At 49.8% G+C, this 26162-nt stretch overlaps 1 protein-coding gene across 1 annotated transcript; it reads right to left on the reverse strand.

The window, feature by feature from the left end:
* On the reverse strand, positions 1-25060 carry CRLF2 (cytokine receptor like factor 2). Its single transcript, XM_058713410.1, has 8 exons — positions 24931-25060; positions 14830-14932; positions 13248-13411; positions 11378-11511; positions 9187-9349; positions 7922-8027; positions 4912-4996; positions 1-939 (listed from the first exon to the last, which is right to left on the reverse strand). Exons 1-8 carry the CDS (start codon positions 25010-25012, stop codon positions 664-666), a joined length of 1113 nt encoding a protein of 370 aa, XP_058569393.1. The 5' UTR covers positions 25013-25060; the 3' UTR covers positions 1-663.
* Positions 25061-26162: the final 1102 nt, after the last annotated feature.

Consider the following 26162-nt stretch of genomic DNA (forward strand, 5'->3'; position numbering starts at 1 on the left):
TGCAGTTGAAGCCCAGGCAATAAACCTTCCTTTATTTCCATTACAAAAGAAAAACACACTATGTCCTCAAGGGCAGGATGGATCTGGTCGAAGGTCCACCTGCGTCCAGACTCAACACCATGCGTGTGGACACCCACAGAAACGGACTCTGCTGGAGAACGTGGTCCTGTCGTTGCCGAGTGGCTGTTTTCACGTGTGAGGGCAGGAGCCACGTGGCTCGTTCGCATCCGTAAAGCAGGCTTCCTTTCCTACCCGGGAGCGGAGTGGCTTGCTCGCGGGGCATGTGTGCTGCGTAACAAAAGGGCTCGCAAAGTGCCCAGGACGGTAAATGTTGTCGGAACAGCCACGCGGGCGACGTGCACGGAGGGAGGCGACGTCAGAGAGCCCTGGCCAGCGTCCTTCGCGATGGATGTGAAACCATCAGCCGCAGGCACATGTGAGCTGGAAACAAGAAGCACTCGACAGACGGAGTCCCGTCCACCATGCGTGGGGGGAAAGCTGACACACGGAGTGCCCTGGCTGGGCGGTTAGGGTCCTCAGTGAGCCCCCCACCCCCACCACACACTCTGGCATAGTTGGTGTTTCCTTGGTGGTCGTACTGAGTCCCTCAGATGCTATAGTGTCAATGTAGGCCTCAATGTTGGGTTTTGAGTTTGCACCCCCTCATAACAGCATGTATGAGTTGTCAGTCATCACAAACGTGAAGCCCCCCAGAGAGACCACCTCGCCCCCTTGTGGGGGCTGGCACGCGACCGGGCTGGCATCCCTGGAGGCCTCTTCCCCCTCCGTTGGAGGGCACAATGGGCCGGTCGTCACGATGGGCATCTCGGCCTCGGCCTTCTGTAGCTGGACAACGAGGGTCTCTTCGGGGACACACTCCTGCTCCGTGGCCTCCGTCTTGGCCACGTGGGACACGTTCTGTGTATCCTTGATCCACTCCTGCAGGAATAATAAAACAGTGCATCTTGAGTGCAAGGAAATGCCTCGGGGCTGGTGCAAGGGTCCTGTGGCCAAGCATCCCAGGGCCCCGGGCAGCCTCCCTGGGGCGCACACGCGGAGCCCAGGGGAACACAACACCCTCTCGTTTGAGTTTGGCATCTTTGAGCTTCGCCCACTGTGCTTTTAGACCCGCCTCTAATCATCAGCCTCAGAGGCTGTTTCTAAACCCTGTGCGGCTCCTTTCACGTGTCAGGACAAGAAACAGGACTTTCGTGGTGGCGCTTCTGGAACTTAATTGTGTTTGCGGGTCTCGCGGGGTCTTGTTGTCAGGACGATTGCTCAGCGAGCGGGTCCAGGTGGGGCCCGGATGCTGTGATTCTAAACAGTTGTATCAATCTCTGTCCTGTGTCAGCACAGAGCCCAACAAGGCGGGGGGGGGGGGGGGGGGGGAGGGGGCCTGGCTGGCTCAGTCGGCAGAATGTGCCACACGGATCCCTGTGGGGTCAACCCCTGCATCAGGCTCTGCGCTGACGGCTCGGAGCCCGGAACCCGCTTCGGATTCTGTGTCTCCCTCTCTCTCTGCCCCTCCCCCGCTCACACTCTGACTCTGTCTCGAAAACCAATAAACGGTGACCTTACAACTGCAGCACAGCCCTGCTCACCCCTGAAGCTCAAGTCCAAATAGCACAGCGTACTCAACACGCCCTATTCGCCAACACATCTTCTACTCCCCTTCCCTCGCCTGCCAGCCACAGGCCCGCCCGCCCTTCTCTGCCCTGTCACTTCTGCACGCTTGACCACGCTTGGTCAAAACACCGGCGAAGCCCGCGGGTCTCAGCACCTCTTTGGGGTTACGCTTCTTTTCTGGGACGCCCCAGAGTCGTGTGCACACGAAACAAACTTTGTCTGCCGCCCATCTGTCTTTTGTGCGTTTCACTGGCAGGTTCTGGACACAGAAACTAAGGGGTGGAGGACGAGGTTTCCCCTGCTGTGTTCTTCCTCCCTTGTATCTAAGGGGTTTGGACAGTCAGCTTCCTCCTCGAGGAGGTGGAAGTCCCACAGCCTCCATACAGAAGCTTGTTTGGGAAACAGTCTCTGCAGATGGGATGAAGGGAAGGATCGGACAAGAGCCCATCCGGGATCAGGGGGACCCTAAGCCAACGGCAGGTGTCCTTGTAAGAGACACAAGGGGACACACAGACACAGAGGAGAAGCCCCGTGAAGGAGGAGGCAGAGACGGGAGGGACGTGGCCATTGGCCCAAGGACGCCTGGAGCCCCAGAAGCTGGAAGAGGAGGAGGGACCCTCCCCTGGAGACTCTGGAGGGACTGCGGTCCTGCCCAACCTGGATCTCAGGGGCCCTGCCCTGCCTGGATCTCAGTGGCCCTGCCCTGCCTGGATCTCAGTGGCCCTGCCCTGCCTGGACCTCAGCAGCCCTGTCCCCTCTGGATCTCAGGGGTCCTGTCCTGCCTGGATCTCAGCGGCCCTTCCCTGCCTGGATCTCAGCGGCCCTGCCCTGCCTGGATCTCAGCGGCCCTGCCCTGCCTGGATCTCAGTGGCCCTGCCCTGCCTGGATCTCAGTGGCCCTGCCCTGCCTGGACCTCAGCAGCCCTGTCCCCTCTGGATCTCAGGGGTCCTGTCCTGCCTGGATCTCAGCGGCCCTGCCCTGCCTGGATCTCAGCGGCCCTGCTGTGCCTGGATCTCAGCGGCCCTGCCCTGCCTGGATCTCACTGGTCCTGCACCTCCTGGATCTCAGCGGCCCTTCCCTGCCTGGATCTCAGCGGCCCTGTCCTGCCTGGATCTCAGTGGTCCTGCCCTGCCTGGACCTCAGGGGTCCTGTCCTGCCTGGATCTCAGTGGCCCTGCCCTGCCTGGATCTCAGTGGCCCTGCCCGACCTGGATCTCAGCGGCCTTGCCCTGCCTGGATCTCAGCGGCCCTGCCCTGCCTGGATCTCAGCGGCCCTGCCCTGCCTGGATCTCACTGGTCCTGCACCTCCTGGATCTCAGCGGCCCTTCCCTGCCTGGATCTCAGCGGCCCTGTCCTGCCTGGGTCTCAGTGGTCCTGCCCTGCCTGGACCTCAGGGGTCCTGTCCTGCCTGGATCTCAGTGGTCCTGCCCTGCCTGGACCTCAGGGGTCCTGTCCTGCCTGGATCTCAGTGGCCCTGCCCTGCCTGGATCTCAGTGGCCCTGCCCTACCTGGATCTCAGCGGCCCTGCCCTGCCTGGATCTCAGCGGCCCTGCCCTGCCTGGATCTCAGCGGCCCTGCCCTGCCTGGATCTCAGTGGCCCTGCCCTGCCTGGACCTCAGCAGCCCTGTCCCCTCTGGATCTCAGGGGTCCTGTCCTGCCTGGATCTCAGCGGCCCTTCCCTGCCTGGATCTCAGCGGCCCTGCCCTGCCTGGATCTCAGCGGCCCTGCCCTGCCTGGATCTCAGTGGCCCTGCCCTGCCTGGATCTCAGTGGCCCTGCCCTGCCTGGACCTCAGCAGCCCTGTCCCCTCTGGATCTCAGGGGTCCTGTCCTGCCTGGATCTCAGCGGCCCTGCCCTGCCTGGATCTCAGCGGCCCTGCTGTGCCTGGATCTCAGCGGCCCTGCCCTGCCTGGATCTCACTGGTCCTGCACCTCCTGGATCTCAGCGGCCCTTCCCTGCCTGGATCTCAGCGGCCCTGTCCTGCCTGGATCTCAGTGGTCCTGCCCTGCCTGGACCTCAGGGGTCCTGTCCTGCCTGGATCTCAGTGGCCCTGCCCTGCCTGGATCTCAGTGGCCCTGCCCTACCTGGATCTCAGCGGCCTTGCCCTGCCTGGATCTCAGCGGCCCTGCCCTGCCTGGATCTCAGCGGCCCTGCCCTGCCTGGATCTCACTGGTCCTGCACCTCCTGGATCTCAGCGGCCCTTCCCTGCCTGGATCTCAGCGGCCCTGTCCTGCCTGGGTCTCAGTGGTCCTGCCCTGCCTGGACCTCAGGGGTCCTGTCCTGCCTGGATCTCAGTGGTCCTGCCCTGCCTGGACCTCAGGGGTCCTGTCCTGCCTGGATCTCAGTGGCCCTGCCCTGCCTGGATCTCAGTGGCCCTGCCCTACCTGGATCTCAGCGGCCTTGCCCTGCCTGGATCTCAGCGGCCCTGCCCTGCCTGGATCTCAGCGGCCCTGCCCTGCCTGGATCTCACTGGTCCTGCACCTCCTGGATCTCAGCGGCCCTTCCCTGCCTGGATCTCAGCGGCCCTGTCCTGCCTGGGTCTCAGTGGTCCTGCCCTGCCTGGACCTCAGGGGTCCTGTCCTGCCTGGACCTCGAGGGTCCTGCCCCTCCTGGATCTCAGTGGCCCTGCCCTGCCTGGACCTCAGCAGCCCTGTCCCCTCTGGATCTCAGGGGTCCTGCCTCCTCTGAAACTCAGTGGTCCTGCCCTGCCTGGATCTCAGCAGCCCCACCCTGCCTGGGTCTCAGCCTCTGGTCTGCAGAACTGGGAGACAGGAGGTAATTTATTTGTGTTGTTTGAAGCCTCTACTTGGGGGCTGTGCCGGGAAAGTGCTGACTCATTGTGCTGCACAAGGCAAGCCAGTGGGGTTGAGCTCCCGAGGGTGGGGGCTGCTCCCCTCCCCCCAATTCCCAGCAGCTCCCACTCATAGCCCCACCAACCTCTCTCAACTGAATGAAGTAACGGCCGTAAACCGTTTTAAAAGCGGAAGTCTATGGTTTGTTTTCAGAGGTAACATATTGACAGCACAACTTCCTGGGGAGATCAGAGGGTCGATTGGGCTGGAAAATCCCGAGAGGGCACAGATCTCCGGGGCCGATTGGAGCAGAGGCCGCCCTCTGAGACCCTGCCTGCACCTCGTGTGCGTGAGCAAGAGAAAAACAAGCATGCTGCGGGCTCTGGGTTCAGGAAAGGCTCAAGGGCGTCTCGGGAGGTCGCTGGCAGCAGGGCTTGGAAACAGGGCGGGAGCTTGGAGACAAACGGGGGGGGGGGGGGGGGGGAGGGCAGTTACCTGGAAGTTACCGCGGTGCAGTTCAAAGAGCCCAGGGAAGGTGAGCTTGGGATCGGGCACGCTGGGCATGAGGCACTTGTGAAGTCTGAAACGCACAAGGAGATCTGGTCAGGCGGGCGGGCGGCGTGTGACCCCAGGACCATGGTTTCCCTCAAGGCCACGAACGCACTGATTGGTGGAAACAGTCCTAAGAGGGGGGCCTGGTGGCAGTTACGACGCAGGAGACACTGGGGGAGCCGCCTGCCCTTCCCCACCTGCCTAAAATCTGACGCAGCCCTTTCCCAGGTTGCGACGGAAATTTTCATTTGTAAAGGCGCCCCCCACCCCGACTTTTCACCAGGAAGAGAACCAATGTTATCAGCAACAAATTTCCACACACACGACCTTTCTCGCCATGAATTTTCTCTGTTCATGTTCTAGTCTCCTTCCCACAATTTCTGCCCTAGAGCTCCGGGACGCCTTGTCCTCTGCCTACCCGCAGGTGCACAAGCCCGTTGCTAAAGTCGTGTCTGAGCTCCCCAGACAAACTGTTGCTCCGCGTGTTCATTTCCTCCCAGGGAATCCCGCGTGCACGGAAAATCATGCCATCAGTACAGAAACATATGCCTTTTCTCCTGTTAACTGGCCTTTGGTCACTTTAATTCACAGGCCCTCAGACACTGAAATTAAGAGGTTGTAATGTAATATGATCCTAATCTAATATGACTGGTGGCTTTATAAAAAGAGAGACCGAGGGGCGCCTGGGTGGCGCAGTCGGTTAAGCGTCCGACTTCAGCCAGGTCACGATCTCGCGGTCCGTGAGTTCGAGCCCCGCGTCAGGCTCTGGGCTGATGGCTCGGAGCCTGGAGCCTGTTTCCGATTCTGTGTCTCCCTCTCTCTGCCCCTCCCCCGTTCATGCTCTGTCTCTCTCTGTCCCAAAAATAAATAAAAAATGTTGAAAAAAAAAAAATTTTAAAAAAAAGAGAGACCGATTACCAGGATGGGTGTGCTCACAGACAGAAGGGACACAAGGAGAGTGTGACATGCAAGGACACATGCTAAGGAGACAGACCGCGGGAGAAACCAACTGTGCCCACACCTGGATCTCAGACCCCCAGCCTCCAGCCCTGCTTGAATCGAGCCTCCCAGGCTCAGACCTGCCTGGATCTCAGCCTCCCAGCCTCAGCCCTGCCTGGGTTCTCAGACCCCCAGCCTCAGCCCTGCTTGAATTGAGCCTCCCAGGCTCAGACCTGCCTGGACCTCAACCTCCAAGCTTCAGCCCTGCCTGGATCTCAGATTCTAGGCCTCCAGCCCTGCCTGGACTGCACACTCCCAACCTCAGCCCTGCCTGGATCTCAGACTCCCAACCTCAGCCCTGCCTGGATCTCAGACTCCCAGCCTCAGCCCCTCCTCGATCTCAGACTCCCAGCCTCAGCCCCTCCTGGATCTCAGACTCCCAACCTCGGCCCTGCCTGGATCTCATACTCCTGGCCTCAACCCTGCCTGGAACTCAGACCCCCTGACTCAGACCTGCCTGGATTTCACACTCCCAGCCTCAGCCCTGCCTGCATCTCAGACTCCCAGCCTCTGCCCTACCTGGACCTCAGCCTCCCAGCCTCAGCCGAGCCTGGACCTCAGACCCCCAGACTCAGCCCCACGTGGACCTCAGACTCGCAGCCTGAGCCCTGCCTGGAACTCAGACCCCCTGACTCAGACCTGCCTGGATTTCAGACTCCCAGCCTCAGCCCTGCCTGGGCCTCAGCCTCCCAGCCTCAGCCCCTCCTCGATCTCAGACTCCCAGCCTCAGCCCCTCCTGGATCTCAGACTCCCAACCTCGGCCCTGCCTGGATCTCATACTCCTGGCCTCAGCCCTGCCTGGAACTCAGACCCCTTGACTCAGACCTGCCTGGATTTCAGACTCCCAGCCTCGGCCGAGCCTGGACCTCAGACCCCCCAGACTCAGACCTGCCTGGATGTCAGACCCCCAGACTCAGCCCTGCCTGGATCTCAGCCTCCCAGCCTCCAGAACTGAGACGGGATAGATGTCTGTGGTGGGAGCTTCTCCTTGTTTGCTCCTTTGTTACAGGAACCCTAAGATACCAGTACAGTTGACTTTTTAGTCCTCACTGCAAGTAGGGGTTCCCCTTGAAAACAGTGCCAAGTGTTAATGTGCTCCAGGAAGTGAGACCCTAACTTTCCCTCGGGGGTGCTTCCAGGTCTGTATTTAAAACACCAAACAGGGGCGCCTGGGTGGCTCCGTCAGTTAAGCGTCCGACTTCGGCTCAGGTCATGATCTCACTGTTCATGAGTTCAACCCCTGCATCAGGCTCTGCACTGACAGCTCAGAGCCCGGAGGCTGCTTCGGATTCTGTGTCTCCCTCTCTCTCTGCCCCTCCCCTGCTCATGCTCTGTCTCTCTTTTGTGTCTCAGCAATAAATAAATGTTAAAAAAATATTAATAAATCAATAAAACCCCAACCACATCACTGGTAGAGAAGTGTTTGGACATCAGCGACTCAAGCTGGGAAAACAGAAGCGATTGGGTGGAAAGGTCATGCGCCACCCACAAGAATTAGACGCAGCGTCTCTGCCCTGTAGCACGTTCCGAGGGGACCCTCCGGAGTTGTGCCCCCCACCCCCCGGCACAGACCCGGCCTCAGTGCTCCGGGACCGTTCTATATCTTCCTCTATGCGTGACCCCCAGCTGTTGCTATGGAAACCTCATCCTGAGAAGCAAGCAAGGCACCCGCCCCCCCCCCCCCCAGGGCACCTGCACCTGTAAACGTCACAGTGGAACGTCTGGGCTCACGTAAAGCAAAGACATCCAGCTCTTGATTTCGGCTCCGGTCATGATCTCTTGGTCCTGGGATTGAGCCCCGTATTGGGCTCAGCGAGGAGTTCAGAGCCTGCTTTGCATTCTTTCTCTCTCTCTTTCTCTGTCTCTCTCCTCTCTCTGTCTCTCTCCCACCCATGCTTGCTCTCCCTCAAATTAAATAAACAAAGTTAAAAAAAAACCAAAGGGTCATCCTTACCTCCGTACTTTCCATAAAGACAGAAGGAGAAGGGACACGGTCAGCAAGGCAATCATACCACAAATTAAAATAAATTTGGGGAAAAGCTTTTTCTCCTGGCACGAATCTGAAGCAAAACAGAACGAGCACTGTGAGTGTTCAACATGATTGGTCAGGCTCCAACCCCCACCCTCTACTTTTCTGCCCTTATAAATGGCAGGGTCAGAAAATCTTGATTTCAGTGTAAAATATCCTGGAAAGAGTGATGGTGTCTCTGGACAGCCACGGTAGGAGTCAACACACTGCCCTCAAGTACCTGCATTGCCAAGGTGGGGCGGGGGGCATTGAGGATACTGAGGCTTACTTTTGGCTATCATTTGTCTGTCTGCCTATCCATCTATCCATCCATCCATCCATCCATCCATCCATCCATCCAACATATCTATGTATCTATGTATCTATCTATCATTTACCTGTCTATCTATCCATCCATCCATCCATTCATCCATCCATCCATCCATCATATCTATGTATGTATGTATGTATGTATGTATGTATCTATCATCTATCTATCTATCTATCATCTATCCATCTATCCATCCATTCTATCTATCTATCTATCTATCTATCTATCCATCCATCCATCATATCTATGTATCTATGTATCTATCTATCATCTGTCTGTCTATCCATCCATCCATCCATCCATCCATCCATTATATCTATCTATCTACCTATCTATCTGTCTATCCATGTATCTATCCATTCATCCATCCATCCATCCATCCATCCATCCATCATATGTATCTATGTATCTATCTATTTATCTATCTAATCTATCTATCTAATCTACCCATGCATCCATCATATCTATGTATCTATGTATCTATCTACCCATCCACCCATCCATCCTTCCAACCATCATATTTATGTATGTATGTATGTATGTATGTATCTATCTATCTATCTACTTATCTATCAGCTGTCTTTTATTTACCTATCAATGTCAATTTATCTATCATCTATTTATGTATATAGTTATAATCTATGCCTAGATCAATGTAACATTCATAAGTAGTACTTGTTATTATTGTTGCTGTTAATACAAATAAAAATGAAATTACCCAATGAGGTAGGGAGCCTAGAGAGAGAAACGAGAAGGGCCCTCACTTTCAAACTGAACTCTGAAGTAGACAGTGAGGTCATTCGTGTTTTCAGGTGCCCCCATTCCACTCTCCCCAAAAGACAGGCTGATGGCCCATGCACTGCTGTGTAGCAAGCCTCACCTCTCAGCTCGCCCCTCTGCTGGTGTGTCACCTTGGACCAGTCACTTGGGTAAGTGTCAGAGCCGTAGCTGGACTCCAGTGTTTTGACTCTGGCCCGGAAGAAATAACATTTCTCAGAATCCAAGCCTTGCATCGTAACATTGCAGGTTTCACCCTCCTTCGACTGGAGAAAGAAAGCAAAGACAGTGATCACTGCCTTAGCCCAACTCTTTACCCTCGTGCGAGAGACTCACATAAGACGCCTGCTTTTCAGCATTCATGTTGTTGTTGCAATTCCTCTGCCTGCCTAGCTATAAGCAACGGCAGAGACAAATGCAACAACAATCTCCCCACTCCTCTCCAAGAAGAAACAATCCTTTGGAACACATACTCCCACAGATGCTTTTAAAGATTACTCAGTGAAAACTTATTCCTTATAAAAAGAACAGTAATTTTTTGTATGAATCCAAAAGTGACTCATACTTACTTTGGAGACTTTAGAAAACATACACACACACAAACACTCAACCAAAAAACCATAAAAACCTTTCATTCTATCTCCATGATATAATCACTTAACAGTGATTACACATCGCTTGTACCACTAAATGTCACTTTTTATCACCAAATATCACTTCTTGTCACTAAAAAGCCTTTGGTGGCTCTTACATATTTGATCATATAGATGTGCCATAATTTATTTGACTATCTTTCTATTGTGTGTCATATAGGTGGCCTCCAATGCTTTGTATTTATTTCAGATGTTTCAATAGACGTCTTTGTGAATAAAACCTCATCCCCATTTTCAATTCTTTCCTTATAATCAGTCTCTAAAAAGGGGCTCAATAGATGAGAATTGGGCAACTTATACACACTTCAAGTCTGTTAACGCTCAATATCGTTGATCAGGACACACTGTGTTACTAGCATGTTCTTCAGATAAACTCCAATACCCACCTATTACTGAGACATGTGTTTCTTTGATGAGTTTCATCAAATTTCATTTCAGTGGTTCCGTTCTACCAGACCAGCAGTAGGTCAGTTTTCTCTTTTTTGATAGGCTCCCTGCAGCTTCTAGTACATACAACTGCCTTACGACGATCCTCTCATTACAGTGCATTCTCATTTTTATCCTTACTGTTGCATTTCTCTTCCCAAGTTGCCCTAGCTACGTGCTCTTTCTGTGCCCTCGTTGCATGGGATTTAGCAGACACTCAGTAAGTATATCTTAAATGAATGTTGAAGGCAGCCCTTCCCATCCCCCCTAGGGATGGGAGACATCGAGTGTCCTGGGCTGAGATGTTCAGTAATACTCACCCTGCCTTCTCTCCCCCTACTCCCTGGATGGGGCCATGGGATATGGTGCTTCTGGTCGACCTCACTGTCCAAGTCTGCAGAGATCAGTGATCCCAGGTGTACTTGCAGAATTATGGAATCATTGACTCCTGAGAGTGGCAGGTAACTCAGAGTCCACGTTGCTTAACCACTTGTGCTGTCCTGTAGGAGAGCCCCTCCAATCCAACTTCAGACTTGGGGGCCTTCACTGATGGGCACCTCCCTGCACCTGGTTGCAGGTGATTCCATTTGCTGTCTGCAGATTTCTCCCATTGGCTCCCATTCCCCTTTTGTGAAGAACTCAATCCCTTGTCTACACGGTAGCCATCTGATTATTGGAAGATAGCTGTGAGCCACTGGGTCATTCATAGTCACGTAATTTTAATTTATTCCATAGACCGTGCTCATAGACTCAGAACCAGAAAGGGTTCCCATAGGTTTACAAGGCACACAAACAGGGGTGGGTGGCACCCAGGGTGTGACTGGGAGGGTGTGATGGTGATGAATTTTATTTGTGAATCTGGCCACATTTGGCATCCACTTTTTTAATCATATGTCAGCCTAGGTGTTACTGCGTTTTTAATCAGCCGACTTTAGACCACTCCATAAGGTGGGTGAACCTCACTCAATCAGTTGAAAGCCTTGACAGGACAGACTGGAGTTTCCCAGAGAAGAGGAAATTCGGTCTCAAGACCATAATGGAAACCTGTCTGGGTTTCCAGCCTGCTGGGCTGAGACTCGCCTGACCCTATAATCCCAGAAGCACTTCCTTAAAATAAATGTCAACACACGTCTCAGAGCCTCTCCATGTCTCTCTCAGTTACCACCTGGGGATTCTCGCTCACACTCGCCCTGAGAAGACACCACCCCCACTCACCTGCCACTCCGTGTCGAAAACGCTCTTGTATTGGATTTCGTACAGAAGACGCTTGTAGGGCAGGTCAGAACAGGTGACCGTCACAGCGTCTTCATGCCAGTGGAAACTCAAATCTTCTGGGGAGCTGGGTTTCACTGAGAAGGAGAGACAACAGAATGACCGCCACCTCTAGGAAGACAAAGATTCCACATCGCTAACGTTATAAGGGTAAGTTTGCTTAGATGCACGTTTTTCTGCCTGCATGAATCCTTCCGTAAATACCTTATGGGATTGAGGGCTTATCTATCGCAGAGGTTTTATTTTTTTATTTTTTTTTTTTATTTTTTTTTCAACGTTTTTTATTTATTTTTGGGACAGAGAGAGACAGAGCATGAACGGGGGAGGGGCAGAGAGAGAGGGAGACACAGAATCGGAAACAGGCTCCAGCCTCCGAGCCATCAGCCCAGAGCCTGACGCGGGGCTCAAACTCACAGACCGCGAGATCGTGACCTGGCTGAAGTCGGATGCTTAACCGACTGCGCCACCCAGGCGCCCCTATCGCAGAGGTTTTAACCAGAGCGTCAAGGACCTGTGTGTGGGTCACAGAAGGAACTCTTCGAAATTGTGTGAAAAGTTCTGAAGTATCTGTTATGGGATCCAGAGTGTGGCCCTAAAAAAAAGGATGTGTTAAAGTCCTAGCCCCACCCCCCAATATCTCACAATACGACTGTGTTTTAAAATGGAATCATTAGAGGTGTAATTATTAAAGATAAGACGGGGGTTAGTGGAGTAGGGTGGGTTCTGATCCTATATCATTGGTGTCCTCATAAGAAGAGACAGACACACAGAGGGACAAGGGCGTGGGAACACACATAGATGATATACCTCTGGGCCTGTGAAGGTAGAAGGATAGATGGGACTGATGTCTCTACAAACGAAGGGACACCAAGGGTTACCAGAAAGCTACCAGAAGCCAAGACACGAGCATGGAACAGATTCTCCCCCACAGCCTCCAGAAGGAGCTAGCCTTGATTTCACACGCCGGGGTCTTTGTAAGCGTGGGAGGGTACATTGCTCTGGTTTTGAGCCACTTGTTTTGTGGTTACCGTCAGTCCAGCAAACTGAAATGAAGACTGAACATGGGAAACGTCACATGAGACTCCTTCCCAGTCAGCTTGTTCTGTACCAAAGGGACACTGAGGTGGGTTAAACGGCGTCCCCCCACAGGAACGTCCAAGTCCTAATCTCTGGCACCTGAGAATGTGGCTTTATTAGTAAATTAGTAAAATTTCATCAAGGTAGGATGAGGTCATCGTGGATGAGGGTGGTCCTGAATCCAATGGCTGGTGTCGTTGTACTGAGCTGCCCAGTTTCTGGTAATTTGTTATGGCTGCCCTTGGAAGCTGCTACAGAGCCCTTGACTGATTTTATGCGTAAAGGGTCCATAGCCCTCGTCACGGGCTGAGATAGACTGTGACACTCCATCCATCAAAAAACAGAAAAAAAAAGAAAAAAAAAACCCACAGCTACCTTACAGAAATCTAGAGTAAAGAATAAACATTTTGGAAAGAGGGTTTCATCCTATTTGTACAGTTTTGTAATCCGAGATCGACGGCCAACCCTGGGGGCAACTGATTAAAACCCATGGGGTGCTATCGAGGGTGAGAGGGCGTTTCTCTCTGTCTCTCTCTGCTGGGGGCCAGGGGGCCATGCTCCATCTTGGGCTTGGTGTCTCAGCTCACAGCCTCCACGGGGTCCCCCGGGGTCCCCTGCTCGGTGTGGACGCATCCCTGCGTGTGTGTGTGACAAGACAGACTTTGCAGACGGCCAGTCTCTTCTCCGTTGGAGGAGGAGAACAGCACGTGGCATTGACCTCTTTTTGGGTACTTACGGTACGCGCTTATCCACTCGCACTTTCGGAAAAGGATATCCGTTCCGTTCCCAAGGGAAAAGCACAGGATTTCGTCCTTTCTTGCCTCCAGGAGGCAGCCGGCAGTGTGGCTTTCGTGAACGATGTAGTTGCAGCATGGGCGACTGGCCTCATCACTACTCAACCTGCAATTAGAAAACAGAACGCTTCAGCCGTAGACAGCCTGTGAAAATAGCACCCTGGCACATCGACGGCAAGTGGTGTTTATTCTTTACAAGGACAAGGACTCTTTCCTACAAGCACAGCAAGAACGACCGGAACAGAAAAGCGTCGCTTCTCTTGAAAGGTGAGGCCCCTTGAATGTCTCCCGGACTGGGCTTTGCAAGGACTAATCCCTGGAATCTGTGAACGGCATCGGATTGGGAAATATAGTCAGTGTCGACGTGATTAAAAGGTCTGGACGTAAGATCATCAGGCATGAGACTGTGTCCTAGAGTGAATGGAGGCATCCGTGTAAGAAACACCAGGGAACGGACACAGATAGGGAGGAGAAGCCACATGCAGACACAGGCAGACATGGGAGGGACATTAACCAAGAGACACCTGAGGACTCAGAAGCTGGAAGAGGCAGGGAGGACGCTCCCCTGGAGCCTCTGGAAGGACTATGACCATGACCCTCCTGGATCTCAGTGGTCCTGCCCCCCACCCCCACCCCATTCTCAGCGGCCCTGTCACTCCTGGACCTCAGCATCCCTGCCCACGCTGGATCTCAGACTTCTGGTCTCCAGATCTGGGAAAGCATGAATTTCTGCTGTTCTAAGCTGCACAGTTTCCAATACTTTGTCACAACTGCCCCCAGAAAACTAATAAAAGTTACAGTTTAACTTGCATGGTAACCATGCCCCTGACTTGAGGAGGCACTTGGGGAGGGACATGGCAAGACTGAAGGTGTGTCTGAGGTATCCTGCAATGTTACATCCAGGCAGTGGCCACATTAACGACGCCCTTGGTAACAAACTGATACTCAAGTGATGTAGCTGTGTGAGTGCCTAGGAATCCCAGCGCCTTTTTCTTCTTGAGTCTCATTAATCACCCCAATTCACCTTAAAACACAGCTCTTGCCTACACTTTCCCATTGATCTCTTCTGGTTCCAAACTGCGAAGAATCAATCACACACCAGACACCTCCCCTTCACAGAACTGAGACTCAACTAATTGGAGAACCCTTTGCTCCCTCATCTATGCTCCTGTGTTGGAGTGAGTGACACACATAAGCCCGTGATAGGGACACACATTTTCAGAAGGTGGCGGTCGCTAAGCTCGTGTGAAAAATCCCACAAAGTTCACCTTTGCCATGGCTGCAACTCAAGGAAAGTTGTGTCTGTGTCAGTCAGAATCTAGGTGGTTTTGAGCGTGACTCAGTCATCACTCGGTTCCATGTCTCAGGGATCTTTGCTTGCAGTCCCGGTGAGGGCTCGAGGCTAGAGAACGTGCACGTTCTGACTCTTCCCACGTTCGCTATCTCTGCCTCCCAACTGTTGGCATCTCAGAGGGAGACATATTTGAGCTCAGAGCACGGTTTCCCCATCCCGAGAGCACTTACTTGTAGACAAAAGTCAGATTTGTCCCGGAGTATCGGCTCGGGCTCCATGTGACCCGCACAGTCTCAAAGTTAAAGTTGATAATCCGAACCTGCAGGACTGGTTCTGGGTGAAAAGAGACAAATAGGGTGTCTTTTGAGGCAATGCTGAAAACAGCTGGAGGTTTGTAAAAGGACAGCCGCACATCTGTCATAAGGATAGTAGAGTGCTTTAAAGGGACAGATAGAATCACGATTGTCCGAAACAAGCCAAGCATTAATTATATCAGTAAGAGCGGCAGGATAGATAAAGGTTGCTCAGGATAGAAGCAAACGTCAGCAGCAAGGCTACAGCTACCCAGGGACGCCTGGGTGGCTCAGTCGGTTAAGCCTCCAACTTTGGTTCAGGTCATGATCTCACAGTTCATGGGTTCGAGCCCTTCATCAGGCTCTGTGCTGACAGCTCAGAGCCTGGAGCCTGCTTCAGATTCTGTGTTTCCCTCTCTCTCTCTCTTCCTCTCCGTCTCCCTCTCCCTCTCTCCCTCCCCTCTCTCCCTCCCCTCTCTCAAAAATAAACATTAAAAAAAAAGATTATAGCTACCTTTCTTGTGATGTTCACAAGAGATAATGGCCATTATTAGGGTAAACATCACCTATGGAGTGTGAACCATGTGTCTGATGACATCATGTTTCTTAGTCACACGAAGGGCATTAGACACCAACAAACTCACTGTCTCTCTTGGAACAGCACACATGACAAGTTGAGAAAAAGTTTACAGACAAGTGAGTCCTTTGGTCTTGGCTTTTAAAGTTACTTAAGCTGGTGCAGTATTGATACTCACAGATGTCTGGGTTAGTCATTGTGAAAGTGGTTAGTGGGTGTATTCTAGCATCGGGAAAATATGCACTGATCCTGAGGGTTACAACGGGCAACTTGCCAAGTGTCAGAGAAGGGAGTAACAATTTGGGGAATAAGGAAGACTAGCATGAACTCAGTGGTGTTGGGTTGGGTTAAAGTGGATAGAGAATAGATAGATAGATAGATAGATAGACAGACATGATGGATGGATGGATAGATAGATAGATAGATAGATAGATAGACAGACATACATGATGGATGGATGGTTAGATAGATAAATGGATAGGGGATGGATATGTAGGTAGATAGATAATCGATGGTTGGATGGATGGATGGATAGATGGAAAGATGATTGATGGGTGGATAGATAGATAGATAGATAGATATAAAGATGGATGGATAGATGGATCGATGGATGGATCAAAGGACACATTTCTAGCACCCAGCAGGTTGTGGGTGAGAGGAAGGTGAACAGACACATGTCCTCAAATGCTGAGAAAGAGAGTCTGGAAGTCCCAGGTCAGGGACTCCCACTCCACCTTCAGTTCTGGGTTCAGCCCCCATCCCCACCCCTCCAGCAGGAGGCAAATACATGTCCTGGTGTTATCACTGTGTGCTCAGCTCTGACATCTCTGGGCTGGATAGTTTGGCCTGATGAACACTCATGGGGTCGCATCCCACCTCATGGTCCAGAATTAACCATTCTCTCTCACTGTTGGCCCCACAGCAATCCAAATCCAATCTTGTGTTTCACTAATGTGTCCCTCAGGAGCTCCTACCAATATTCTCACACAATGGACCAATGACTGTCTACACTGTGGAAATGAACAAAGACCACCCGAATGAGAACAAGCAGAAGAGGTTTATTGAAAGCTTGCTGTACCATGTGATTGGCTGGAGGAGCGTATGTGGCTTTCTCTGACTGGTTCTGAGTTGGAAGCGTGGATGCAATTTAGGGAAGTCGTCAGATATTGACTCGAGGGGCTGGTTTCCTGGACAGGTTGTCCAGGTTGCGTATCAGAGCTCTGTTTTCATAGATCATTTGGCCATTGGCCATTTGTGTAGTCTGTCTTTCAATGTCCTGCATTTTGGCAATCTGGCTTCCATTAATCAACACAGCTATTCTACTTATTCTAGTTTTCTTTTTCCAATCTGGTTGATGACATCACATCACCCACTGTGCCCAGCCCTGTGCTCAACACGTGGAAAAAGCTTCAGGAAAGACATGCTGAACTGATAAGCAAAGGCATGTAAACAAGTTGGACTCTCTGTGAAAACTCCCGTCATGGGACTCTGGGTCTATCACAGCCTCTAAAAATCAAAGGCAGAATGAGGGGTATGAATTTTCCTTGAGTTTTTAAGGAAGTCTTTCTAATGCTCAGAGTGTGCAGAATACTTCTGTTCTGTGCTGGCCATTGTTCCTGATGTAACTGATCACACTATAGGCGATCTTGACCTTCATGCATCGGTTCCAGAAATAGAGAGAGAGAGGTCGAGAAGGACGTTCTGGCTTCTGGAAACCCCTGATCTTCCAAAGGGGAACGAGTGTCCATTTTTTACGGTGAACACGTTCAGGTTCTGAAAGGGAGGGAACTTGACCGCTCAGTCTTCAGCAAACATTAGGTTAGATTTTTTGACCTCCGTCTGCGGGAAATGTCTGATTGATAAAGCCAGACAGCTCAATCCACCAGCAGGAAAGCAGAAGTGATCTTGTGGTTTCATCTGATGAGTTGGCTGCAGGGACAGGAGGCAGCTTCCTCGATTCGAGAAGGAGAAACAGGGACATCAGTTGGGCATCTGACTTTGGCTCAGGTCATGATCTCACAGTTCACAGGTTTGAGCCCCATGTTGGACTCTGTGCTGGCAGCTCGGAGCCTGCAACCTGCTTCCCCCTCTCTCTCTGAGCCTCTCCTCCCCATCTCTCTCAAAAATAAATAAACATTAAAAAAATTTTAAAAGTAAAAAAATAAATAAATAAATAAATAAATAAATAAAGGAGAAAGAAAAGGTAGTCCCTGTGTCCCTGTTGCTTCCTTCCAAGGATGGACTGAGGCATTCCTGTCAAGCGTACGTGAGGGACATGTCTGGGGTCCTCAACACGGGGGTGTGGGCAAGACATCTCTGAGAAGGGGATGGAATCCATGGGAGACTCCCCGCTGACCGTACAAAATATTTTCGTGCAGCACAGTGCTGCTGTTGAGGCAGTGGGACCTGAGATTAGCAAGCCATTGTAAGGGCTCGGGTGCGGTTTGCAAAGTACAAAGGAAACCTTTGCTTGTGCATGTGGTCCTCACCCCTGCCCTGTGCCTTGTAAGGGCAAATCTAAATTTAAAAATAAAAGACCTCATTGTTCCTGTTAAAAATGAACGGGGCGTCTGGCTGGCTCAGGCAGTGGAGCGTGAGATTCTCGATCTTGGGGTTGTGATTCACGTTGGCTCTTGAGAGTACTTTAAAGGCGTCTTCCAATTATTAAAACATAATTTAAAATCTAAAATAAAATAAAATAAACTATCTTTTCTCCATAAGATAAAATAAAATAAAATAAAATAAAATAAAATAAACTATCTTTTCTCCATAAAATAAAATAAACTATCTTTTCTCCATAAAATAAAATAAAATAAAATAAAATAAAATAAAATAAACTATCTTTTCTCCATAAAATAAAATAAACTATTGGGGCGCCTGGGTGGCGCAGTCGGTTAAGCGTCTGACTTCGGCCAGGTCACGATCTCGCGGTCCGTGAGTTCGAGCCCCGCGTCGGGCTCTGGGCTGATGGCTCGGAGCCTGGAGCCTGTTTCCGATTCTGTGTCTCCCTCTCTCTCTGCCCCTCCCCCGTTCATGCTCTGTCTCTCTCTGTCCCAAAAATAAATAAAAAAACGTTGAAAAAAAAAATTTAAAAATAAACTATCTTTTCTCCATAAAATAAAATAAAATAAACTATCTTTTCTCCATTGGATGAAGCCAGTTAGCTCAATGCAGATGATCACATCCATGAATTTAGGGAGAACTTTGTATGACAAACAGTTGACGAGGCTCCTACTGGGGAACTAGAGATCACTTGTCCCCGGAATACGTGTGTAATGGGCTCTGCCCACCAGCTCTATAAACGGGTTTCTATCTTTGCAAACCTCTTTAACGGATTGCATGGGAGTCAGACGGCGTTGAGGCTGAATGTTTATTTTAACATATGATGGTTCTTCTCCTTTGTGGACGAGGCTTCTGGACGGGCAGCCATTTTGCCTCTGATTAAATTTTCCAGACAGGGTGAGGAGAACCCGCATGTCTGTAGGAATTACCCACCCTCCTGGGCCACGGTCTGTCTGTTACTTCCACGAAGTGATGTCATCTGAGTCTTGTGGTCTGAGGGGTGCCACCTTTGAACATCAGTGGCTCAGCAGCAAGGAAGTTTTTGGGAAAGGTGCTTTACCCCACTGTTGGTCAGAAAACGTGTGAACTTTACTAGATGTGATCAATTTATTGGGCTCTGTCGAGAGGCAAAGGTGTAAAACTGTAGAACCTGTAGGACAGACAGCCCTAGTGACACAAGGTGTCTGTCCAGAGGGTGGGGGGTGAGGGAGAGAGAGACAAAGGTCTTTGGGGCACTGATTTCCAGACTTCATCAATAGTTCATGAGAATTTCTGTCCAGAGGGTGGGGGGTGAGGGAGACAGAGACAAAGTTCTTTGGGGCACTGATTTCCAGACTTCATCAATAGTTCATGAGAATCCACACTTCCGTGGAGACCCCCTCATGCACAAGATGAGGCCCTCATGGGGACTGAGTTTTAGTCTGGGAAGCTGAGAACATTCTAGAAATGGATGCTAGCAATGGTTGCACAAAAATGTGAATGTACTTAATACAGTGCTTAACATGGAAATTTTTACATATAGTCTACGATAATTGTTTAATTTTTTTAATGTTTGTTTATTCCTCAGAGAGAGACAGAGAGAGAGAGAGAGAGAGAGAGAGAGACCGTGAGTGGGGGAGGGGCAGGGTCAGAGGGAGACACAGAATCGGAAGCAGGCTCCAGGCTCCAAGCTGTCAGCACAGAGCCCAGCGCGGGGCTCGAGCTCACGAACCATGAGATCATGACCTGAGCTGAAGTCGGACGCTCAACCCATGAGCCCCCCAGGAGCCTCAGTTTACCATAACTGTTTAAAACAGAATGAGCAACTTAATTTTGTAAAAATTGTATCTGACCACATAATTTTATGATACCTCATGACCTGGTCTTAGGAGCAACCTAAAAAAGGGTTGAAAAGGGGGCGCCTGGGTGGCTCAGTCGGTGAAGCGTCCAACTCTTGCTTTGCAGGGCAGGTCATCGGTTGACCTCATGGTTCATGACATGGAGCCCCCCCCCCCCCCCAGGTCGGGCTCTGTGCTGACGGCCTGGGGCTGCTTGGGATTCTCTCTCTCTCTCTCTCTGAAAATAAATAAACATTTTTAAAATCCTATTCTATCAAAAAGAAAAAAAAAGACAGAAATGGTTGCAGTGAATTCTCCTGATTCTGATCATGTTTTCTATACAGACAGAAAAGGTGATTAATGAATCACGAGAATTTGCTGCAACGAGGGACTCTGCCCCCAAAGAGCCCTGGGTATTTCTGGGGTGAGTACACAAAGTCCCATCAGAGCAGCGGGTCACGGGGCCCGGGGGTGGGGGTGGGGGGAACCACGGTGTCACAAGGTAGGCAATGTCACTTAGAATGCTTGCTCACTTCCCATTCCCGGGGGCCCTCAGGTTTCCAGTGACGAGACCATTGCCAACCCAACACCCACGGCGTCGGTCGAGTAGGAAAGTGTCTGAATCTACTCCTGAAACTCATACAACACTATTCGTTGGCTACCTTGAGTTTAAGTGACAAAAAGAACCAAGGTTTTTTTTTGTTTTTTTTTTTTTAAGCTGGGGTATGCCTGGGGCGGGGGTTCAGTGAACTAAGTGTCTGACTTTGGCTCAGATCATGACTTCAGGGTTCATGGGTTTGAGCCGCACGTCCGGCTCCCTGCTGTCAGTGGGCATCCGCCTCTCTGTCCCTCTCTCTCTGCCCCGTGGCTTTCTGAGTCCCCTAGATTCACGACGGGACACCCTGGGTTCCCGGCACTCAGTTCCGAAGGCTTTCCCAGCTGCAGTGACTCGGGGGGAAGACAGGTCCCTTGTAAGAAGAGCGAGCAAACCACAGATGCCTTTCAGCGAGAAAACCAGGTTCAGTGTTTTCTGAGAAGTTACTAGAAAGGCTTTCCGTGTGTTCAGCTTGACCCTGAGCCATCAGTGGGTCTGTCTGTCCACCTCTGTCCAGTAAAGACCCTTAGAGGCACCTGCTGATGGATGTGTTTCAAGCGAGTCAGGATCCACAACTGGTCTAAACCCAGGGTGTCTGGGGGGCTCAGTCCGTTAAGCGTCCGACTCTTGATTTGGGCTCGGGTCCTGATCTCATGGTTCGTGGGTTCGAGCCCCGCCTCGGGGTCTGTGCTGATGGCTCAGAGCCTGGAACCCGCTTCGGATTCCGCGTCTCCTTCTCTCTCTGCCCCTCCCCCACTTGCACTCCGTGTCTGACTGCACACAGTCTGGGAATCACCAGTGCCAGCCCGGGGACCCCCCCATCCAGGCTCCCTCGGACCCCTTCCTGGGCCGGCTGGAAACCCCATGTGTCACCAGCAGACCATAGCAAACAGGTGCCCAGGGACCCTTGCAAACCAGGCACGTAAGCAGGCAGTGTGACAGTTCAGAACCAAGAAGTCCCTGATGTGCCCTCGGGGGCTCCCATCTCCACCACCCGCCAGGCTAGAAAATCAAGTCCAACCTGTTCGGGAAGGAAGGACACCTGCCCCCAGGCTCTCCGCCCTCTCTCCCTGGCCCCTTCTATCAAAGCTTGTAACGTATGAGCATGGCCCGGGAAAGAAGGTTCTGGAAACAAGCAGGCACGGGTTCAGACAACACACACCTGTGACGGCCTGACACGGCGGGGACAACCTCATGTTCGTCCGAGGATCTCGGGTGACTTGCTCTCGTCACCAGCAGATACACGTTAATTGAAAGCAAACCCTTGGATCTCTTGCAAGGAAGGCAGCAAGGACGTGAAACCACTCAGAATCTTGGTGGGGCACCCAGGGGCTCTTTTATTTATTTACTTTTCCATTCACGCCTGATCCATTCAAACGCCATGAACAATGAGCCCTCTGTGGGGCGCCCGGGGGGCTTATGCATGAGCTCTGGATTTCAGCTCAGGTCATGATCTCGGGGTTTGTGAGTTTGAGTCCTGACTCGGGCTCTGTGCTGACAGTGCGGAGCCTGCTTGGGATTCTCCCTCTCTCACTGTGCCCCTCTCCTGCTCATTTTCTCCCTCTCTCTCTCTCTCTCTCTCCCTCTTTCTGCCCCTCCCCTGCTCTCTTGCTCTCTTTCTTGGAATAAATAAATAAACATGAAAAAACAACAGTGACCTTTCACATCAGAGAAACTCAGGTTTTCAGAGACTCACAGAACTGTCCAAGCTCCTTGTTACGTTTACAAACAAAAAACAAACAAGAAGACACTGTAGTCGCAAAAGAGAAAAAAAAGATAAGAAAGAAAGAGAAAGAGAGAGAAGGAAGGAAGGTAGGAAGGAAGAGAAAGAAAGAAAGAAAGAAAGAAGAAGAAAAGGAAGGAAGGAGTGAAGGAAGGTAAGAGAAAGAAAGAAAGAAGAAGAAAAGGAAGGAAGGAGTGAAGGAAGGTAAGAGAAAGAAAGAAAGAAAGAGAAAGAGAGAGAAGGAAGGAAGGAAGAGAAAGAAAGAAAGAAAGAAGAGAAAGAAAGAAAGAACAAGAAAAGGAAGGAAGGAGTGAAGGAAGGTAAGAGAAAGAAAGAAAGAAAGAAAGAAAGAGAAGGAAGGAAGAGAAAGAAAGAAAGAAAGAAAGAAGAAGAAAAGGAAGGAAAGAGTGAAGGAAGGTAAGAGAAAGAAAGAAAGAAGAAGAAAAGGAAGGAAGGAGTGAAGGAAGGTAAGAGAAAGAAAGAAAGAAAGAGAAAGAGAGAGAAGGAAGGAAGGAAGAGAAAGAAAGAAAGAAGAGAAGAGAAAGAAAGAAAGAAAGAAGAAGAAAAGGAAGGAAGGAGTGAAGGAAGGTAAGAGAAAGAAAGAAAAAAAGAAAGAAAGAGAAAGAGAGAGAAGGAAGGAAGGAAGAGAAAGAAAGAAAGAAAGAAAGAAGAGAAAGAAAGAAAGAAGAAGAAAAGGAAGGAAGGAGTGAAGGAAGGTAAGAGAAAGAAAGAAGAAAGAAAGAAAGAAAGAAAGAAAGAAAGAAAGAAAGAAAGAAAAAGAGAGAGAAGGAAGGAAGGAAGAGAAAGAAAGAAAGAAAGAAAGAAGAGAAGAGAAAGAAAGAAAGAAGAAGAAAAGGAAGGAAGGAATGAAGGAAGGTAAGAGAAAGAAAGAAAGAAAGAAAGAAAAGAAAGAAAGAAGAAAAAAAGGAAGGAAAGGAGAGAAAGAAAGAAAGATGGAGAGAGAAAGAAAGAAGGAAAGAAAGAAAGAAGGAGAGAGAAAGAAGGAAAGAAAGAAAGAGAAAGAGAGAGAGAAAGAAGGAAGGAAGGAAGGAAGGAAGGAAGGAAGGAAGGAAGGAAGGAGGGAAAAGAGAAAGAAAGAAAGAAAGAAGAAAAAAAGGAAGGAAGGAGTGAAGGAAGGTAAGAGAAAGAAAGAAAGAGATTAAAAAGGAAGGAAAGGAGAGAAAGAAAGAAAGATGGAGAAAGAAAGAAAGAAAGAAAGAAAAGAAACAAAGAAAGAAGAAAAGGAAGGAAGGAGTGAAGGAAGGTAAGAGAAAGAAAGAAAGAAGAAGAAAAGGAAGGAAGGAGTGAAGGAAGGTAAGAGAAAGAAAGAAAGAAAGAAAGAAAGAAAGAAAGAAAGAAAGAAAGAAAAAGAGAGAGAAGGAAGGAAGGAAGAGAAAGAAAGAAAGAAAGAAAGAAAGAAAGAAAGAAAGAAAGAAGAGAAAAAAAGAAAGAACAAGAAAAGGAAGGAAGGAGTGAAGGAAGGTAAGAGAAAGAAAGAAGAAAGAAAGAAAGAAAGAAAGAAAGAAAGAAAGAAAGAAAGAAGAGAAAGAAAGAAAGAAAGAAGAGAAGAGAAAGAAAGAAAGAAGAAGAAAAGGAAGGAAGGAATGAAGGAAGGTAAGAGAAAGAAAGAAAGAAAGAAAGAAAAGAAAGAAGAAAAAAAGGAAGGAAGGAGTGAAGGAAGGTAAGAGAAAGAAAGAAAGAGAGAAAAAAGGAAGGAAAGGAGAGAAAGAAAGAAAGATGGAGAGAGAAAGAAAGAAGGAAAGAAAGAAAGAAGGAGAGAGAAAGAAGGAAAGAAAGAAAGAGAAAGAGAGAGAGAGAAAGAAGGAAGGAAGGAAGGAAGGAGGGAAAAGAGAAAGAAAGAAAGAAAGAAAGAAAGAAAGAAAGAAAGAAAGAAAGAAAGAAAGATGGAGAAAGAAAGAGAAGAAAGAAACAAGAAAAGGAAGGAAGGAGTGAAGTAAGGAAGGAAGGAAAGAAAGAAAGAAAGAAGAAAAAAAGGAAGGAAGGAGTGAAAGAAGGTAAGAGAAAGAAAGAAAGAGAGTAAAAAGGAAGGAAAGGAGAGAAAGAAAGAAAGATGGAGAAAGAAAGAAAGAAAGAAAGATGGAGAGAGAAAGAAGGAAAGAAAGAAAGAAAGAGAAAGAGAGAGAGAGAAAGAAGGAAGGAAGGAAAGAAGGAGGGAAAAGAGAAAGAAAGAAAGAAAGAAAGAAAGAAAGAAAGAAAGAGAAAGAAAGAGAAGAAAGAAATAAGAAAAGGAAGGAAGGAGTGAAGTAAGGAAAGAAAGGAAGAAAGAAAGGAAAGAAAGAAAGAAAGAAAGAAAGAGAAAAGGAAAGAAAGAAAGAGGGAGAGAGAAAGAAGGAAGGAAAGAGAAAGAAAGAAAGAAAGAAAGAAAGAAAGAAAGAAAGAAGACACAAGAAAAGGAAGGAGTGAAGTAAGGAAAGAAAGAAAGAAAGAGAAGGAAGGAAAGAGAAAGAAAGAAAGAAAGAAAGAAAGAAAGAAAGAAAGAAAGAAGAAACAAGAAAAAGAAGGAAGGAGTGAAGTAAGGAAAGAAGGAAGGAAGGAAAGAAAGAAAGAAAGAAGCAAGAAACAAGAAAAAGAAGGAAGGCGTGAAGGAAGGAAGGAAGGAAAGAAAGAAAGAAAGAAAGAAAGAAAGAGGGAGAGAGAAAGAAGGAAAGAAAGAAAAGAAGGAAGGAAGGGGAAGGGCAGGGAAGGGTAGGTTCAACTCAAGGACACTCTGTGCACATGTCACCACATCTGCACGGTGGCTCACCCTGGCCCGCGTCCCCCGAAGCCGTCGCACGTCCCAGCAGAAACAGGGCGGCCGCTGCACAGGGCAGGAAGACTGTCCTCATGCTGGGACAGAGAGGAGGCCGTGAGCAGGATCTGGGCCCTGACGCCTAAGGCACAGAGGTCACCCTGTTTTTAAAGAGTGGAACAGAAACAAGGAAATGACAACGGGAAGCAGGGTGGATCTTAAAAAGACGACTCTTGAGAAAAAAAAAAAAAACAAACCCAACATCACGACCAAAAAGCAACATCACTCTTGCATCCACACTGACGAGCTGGGCTCCAAGCCTTCCCGGCTGGTCAGGACCATCCTGAGCAGAGTGGGCTCCTGCAGCCACTTTGTGCTCAGGGCTGCTGGACAGCAGGCTTCAAGGTCACCCAGAGGCACAGACATTTGGTGCCCCCTCCCCATCTGTCTCCAGCCACGTGGGCGTGAGCCTGGCATCCCTACGGTCACACTCTGGGGGACTTTCAGAATTCGAATGACGAATCTTTTTTTTTTTTTTTTTTTTTTGGTCTCAGGGTTATGAGTTCAAGCCCCCCACTGGGGATCGAGATGACCTTCAAAAATGTTTTTCTTCAATTCAACTACTAAGAACAGTGATGTCTGTATTTGCAAAAACAGCCCCAGTTACCAAGCATTTTCACACTCACAGAATTTGTGACCAGAACGACATAGGCAAAAACAAAACAAACAAAACAAAATAAAGCAGGAATAAGTTTATTCTAGAGTTAAAAACTGTGTGTTTAGGGGCGCCCGGGTGGCTCAGTCGGTTGAGCATCTGACTCTCGGTTTCAGCTCAGGTCACGATTTTTCAGTTTGTGGGTTTGAGCCTTGCATCAGGCTCTGTACTGACAGCCTGGAACCTGCTGGAACCTGCTTGGGATTCTCTCTCTCTCTCTCTGCCCCTCCCCTGCTCTCTCTCTCTCTCTCTCTCTCTCTCAAAAATAAATAAACTTTTGAAAAAAACCTGTGTTTCTGAGAAGCTAACAGTGAGCTGTCTTCCAATCACGTGTTAAGTGCAGGGTGACTCAAGTCCTCCTGGCCCGAGACCAGGGATCTGTCTACCCAGAACATTCTGCACATCCTAAGTCCAACACTGGTCACCCTGGGCTAACATCAAGATGTTGGCAGGCTGGCATTCCCACTGGAATTTCGAGGGGAGAGGCTGATTTCTTGCCCTCCCACCTGCTAGAATCTCCCTGGATTCCTTG

The sequence above is a fragment of the Neofelis nebulosa genome, chromosome X (assembly GCF_028018385.1).
Source record: "Neofelis nebulosa isolate mNeoNeb1 chromosome X, mNeoNeb1.pri, whole genome shotgun sequence".
NCBI classification, from domain to species: domain Eukaryota; kingdom Metazoa; phylum Chordata; class Mammalia; order Carnivora; family Felidae; genus Neofelis; species Neofelis nebulosa.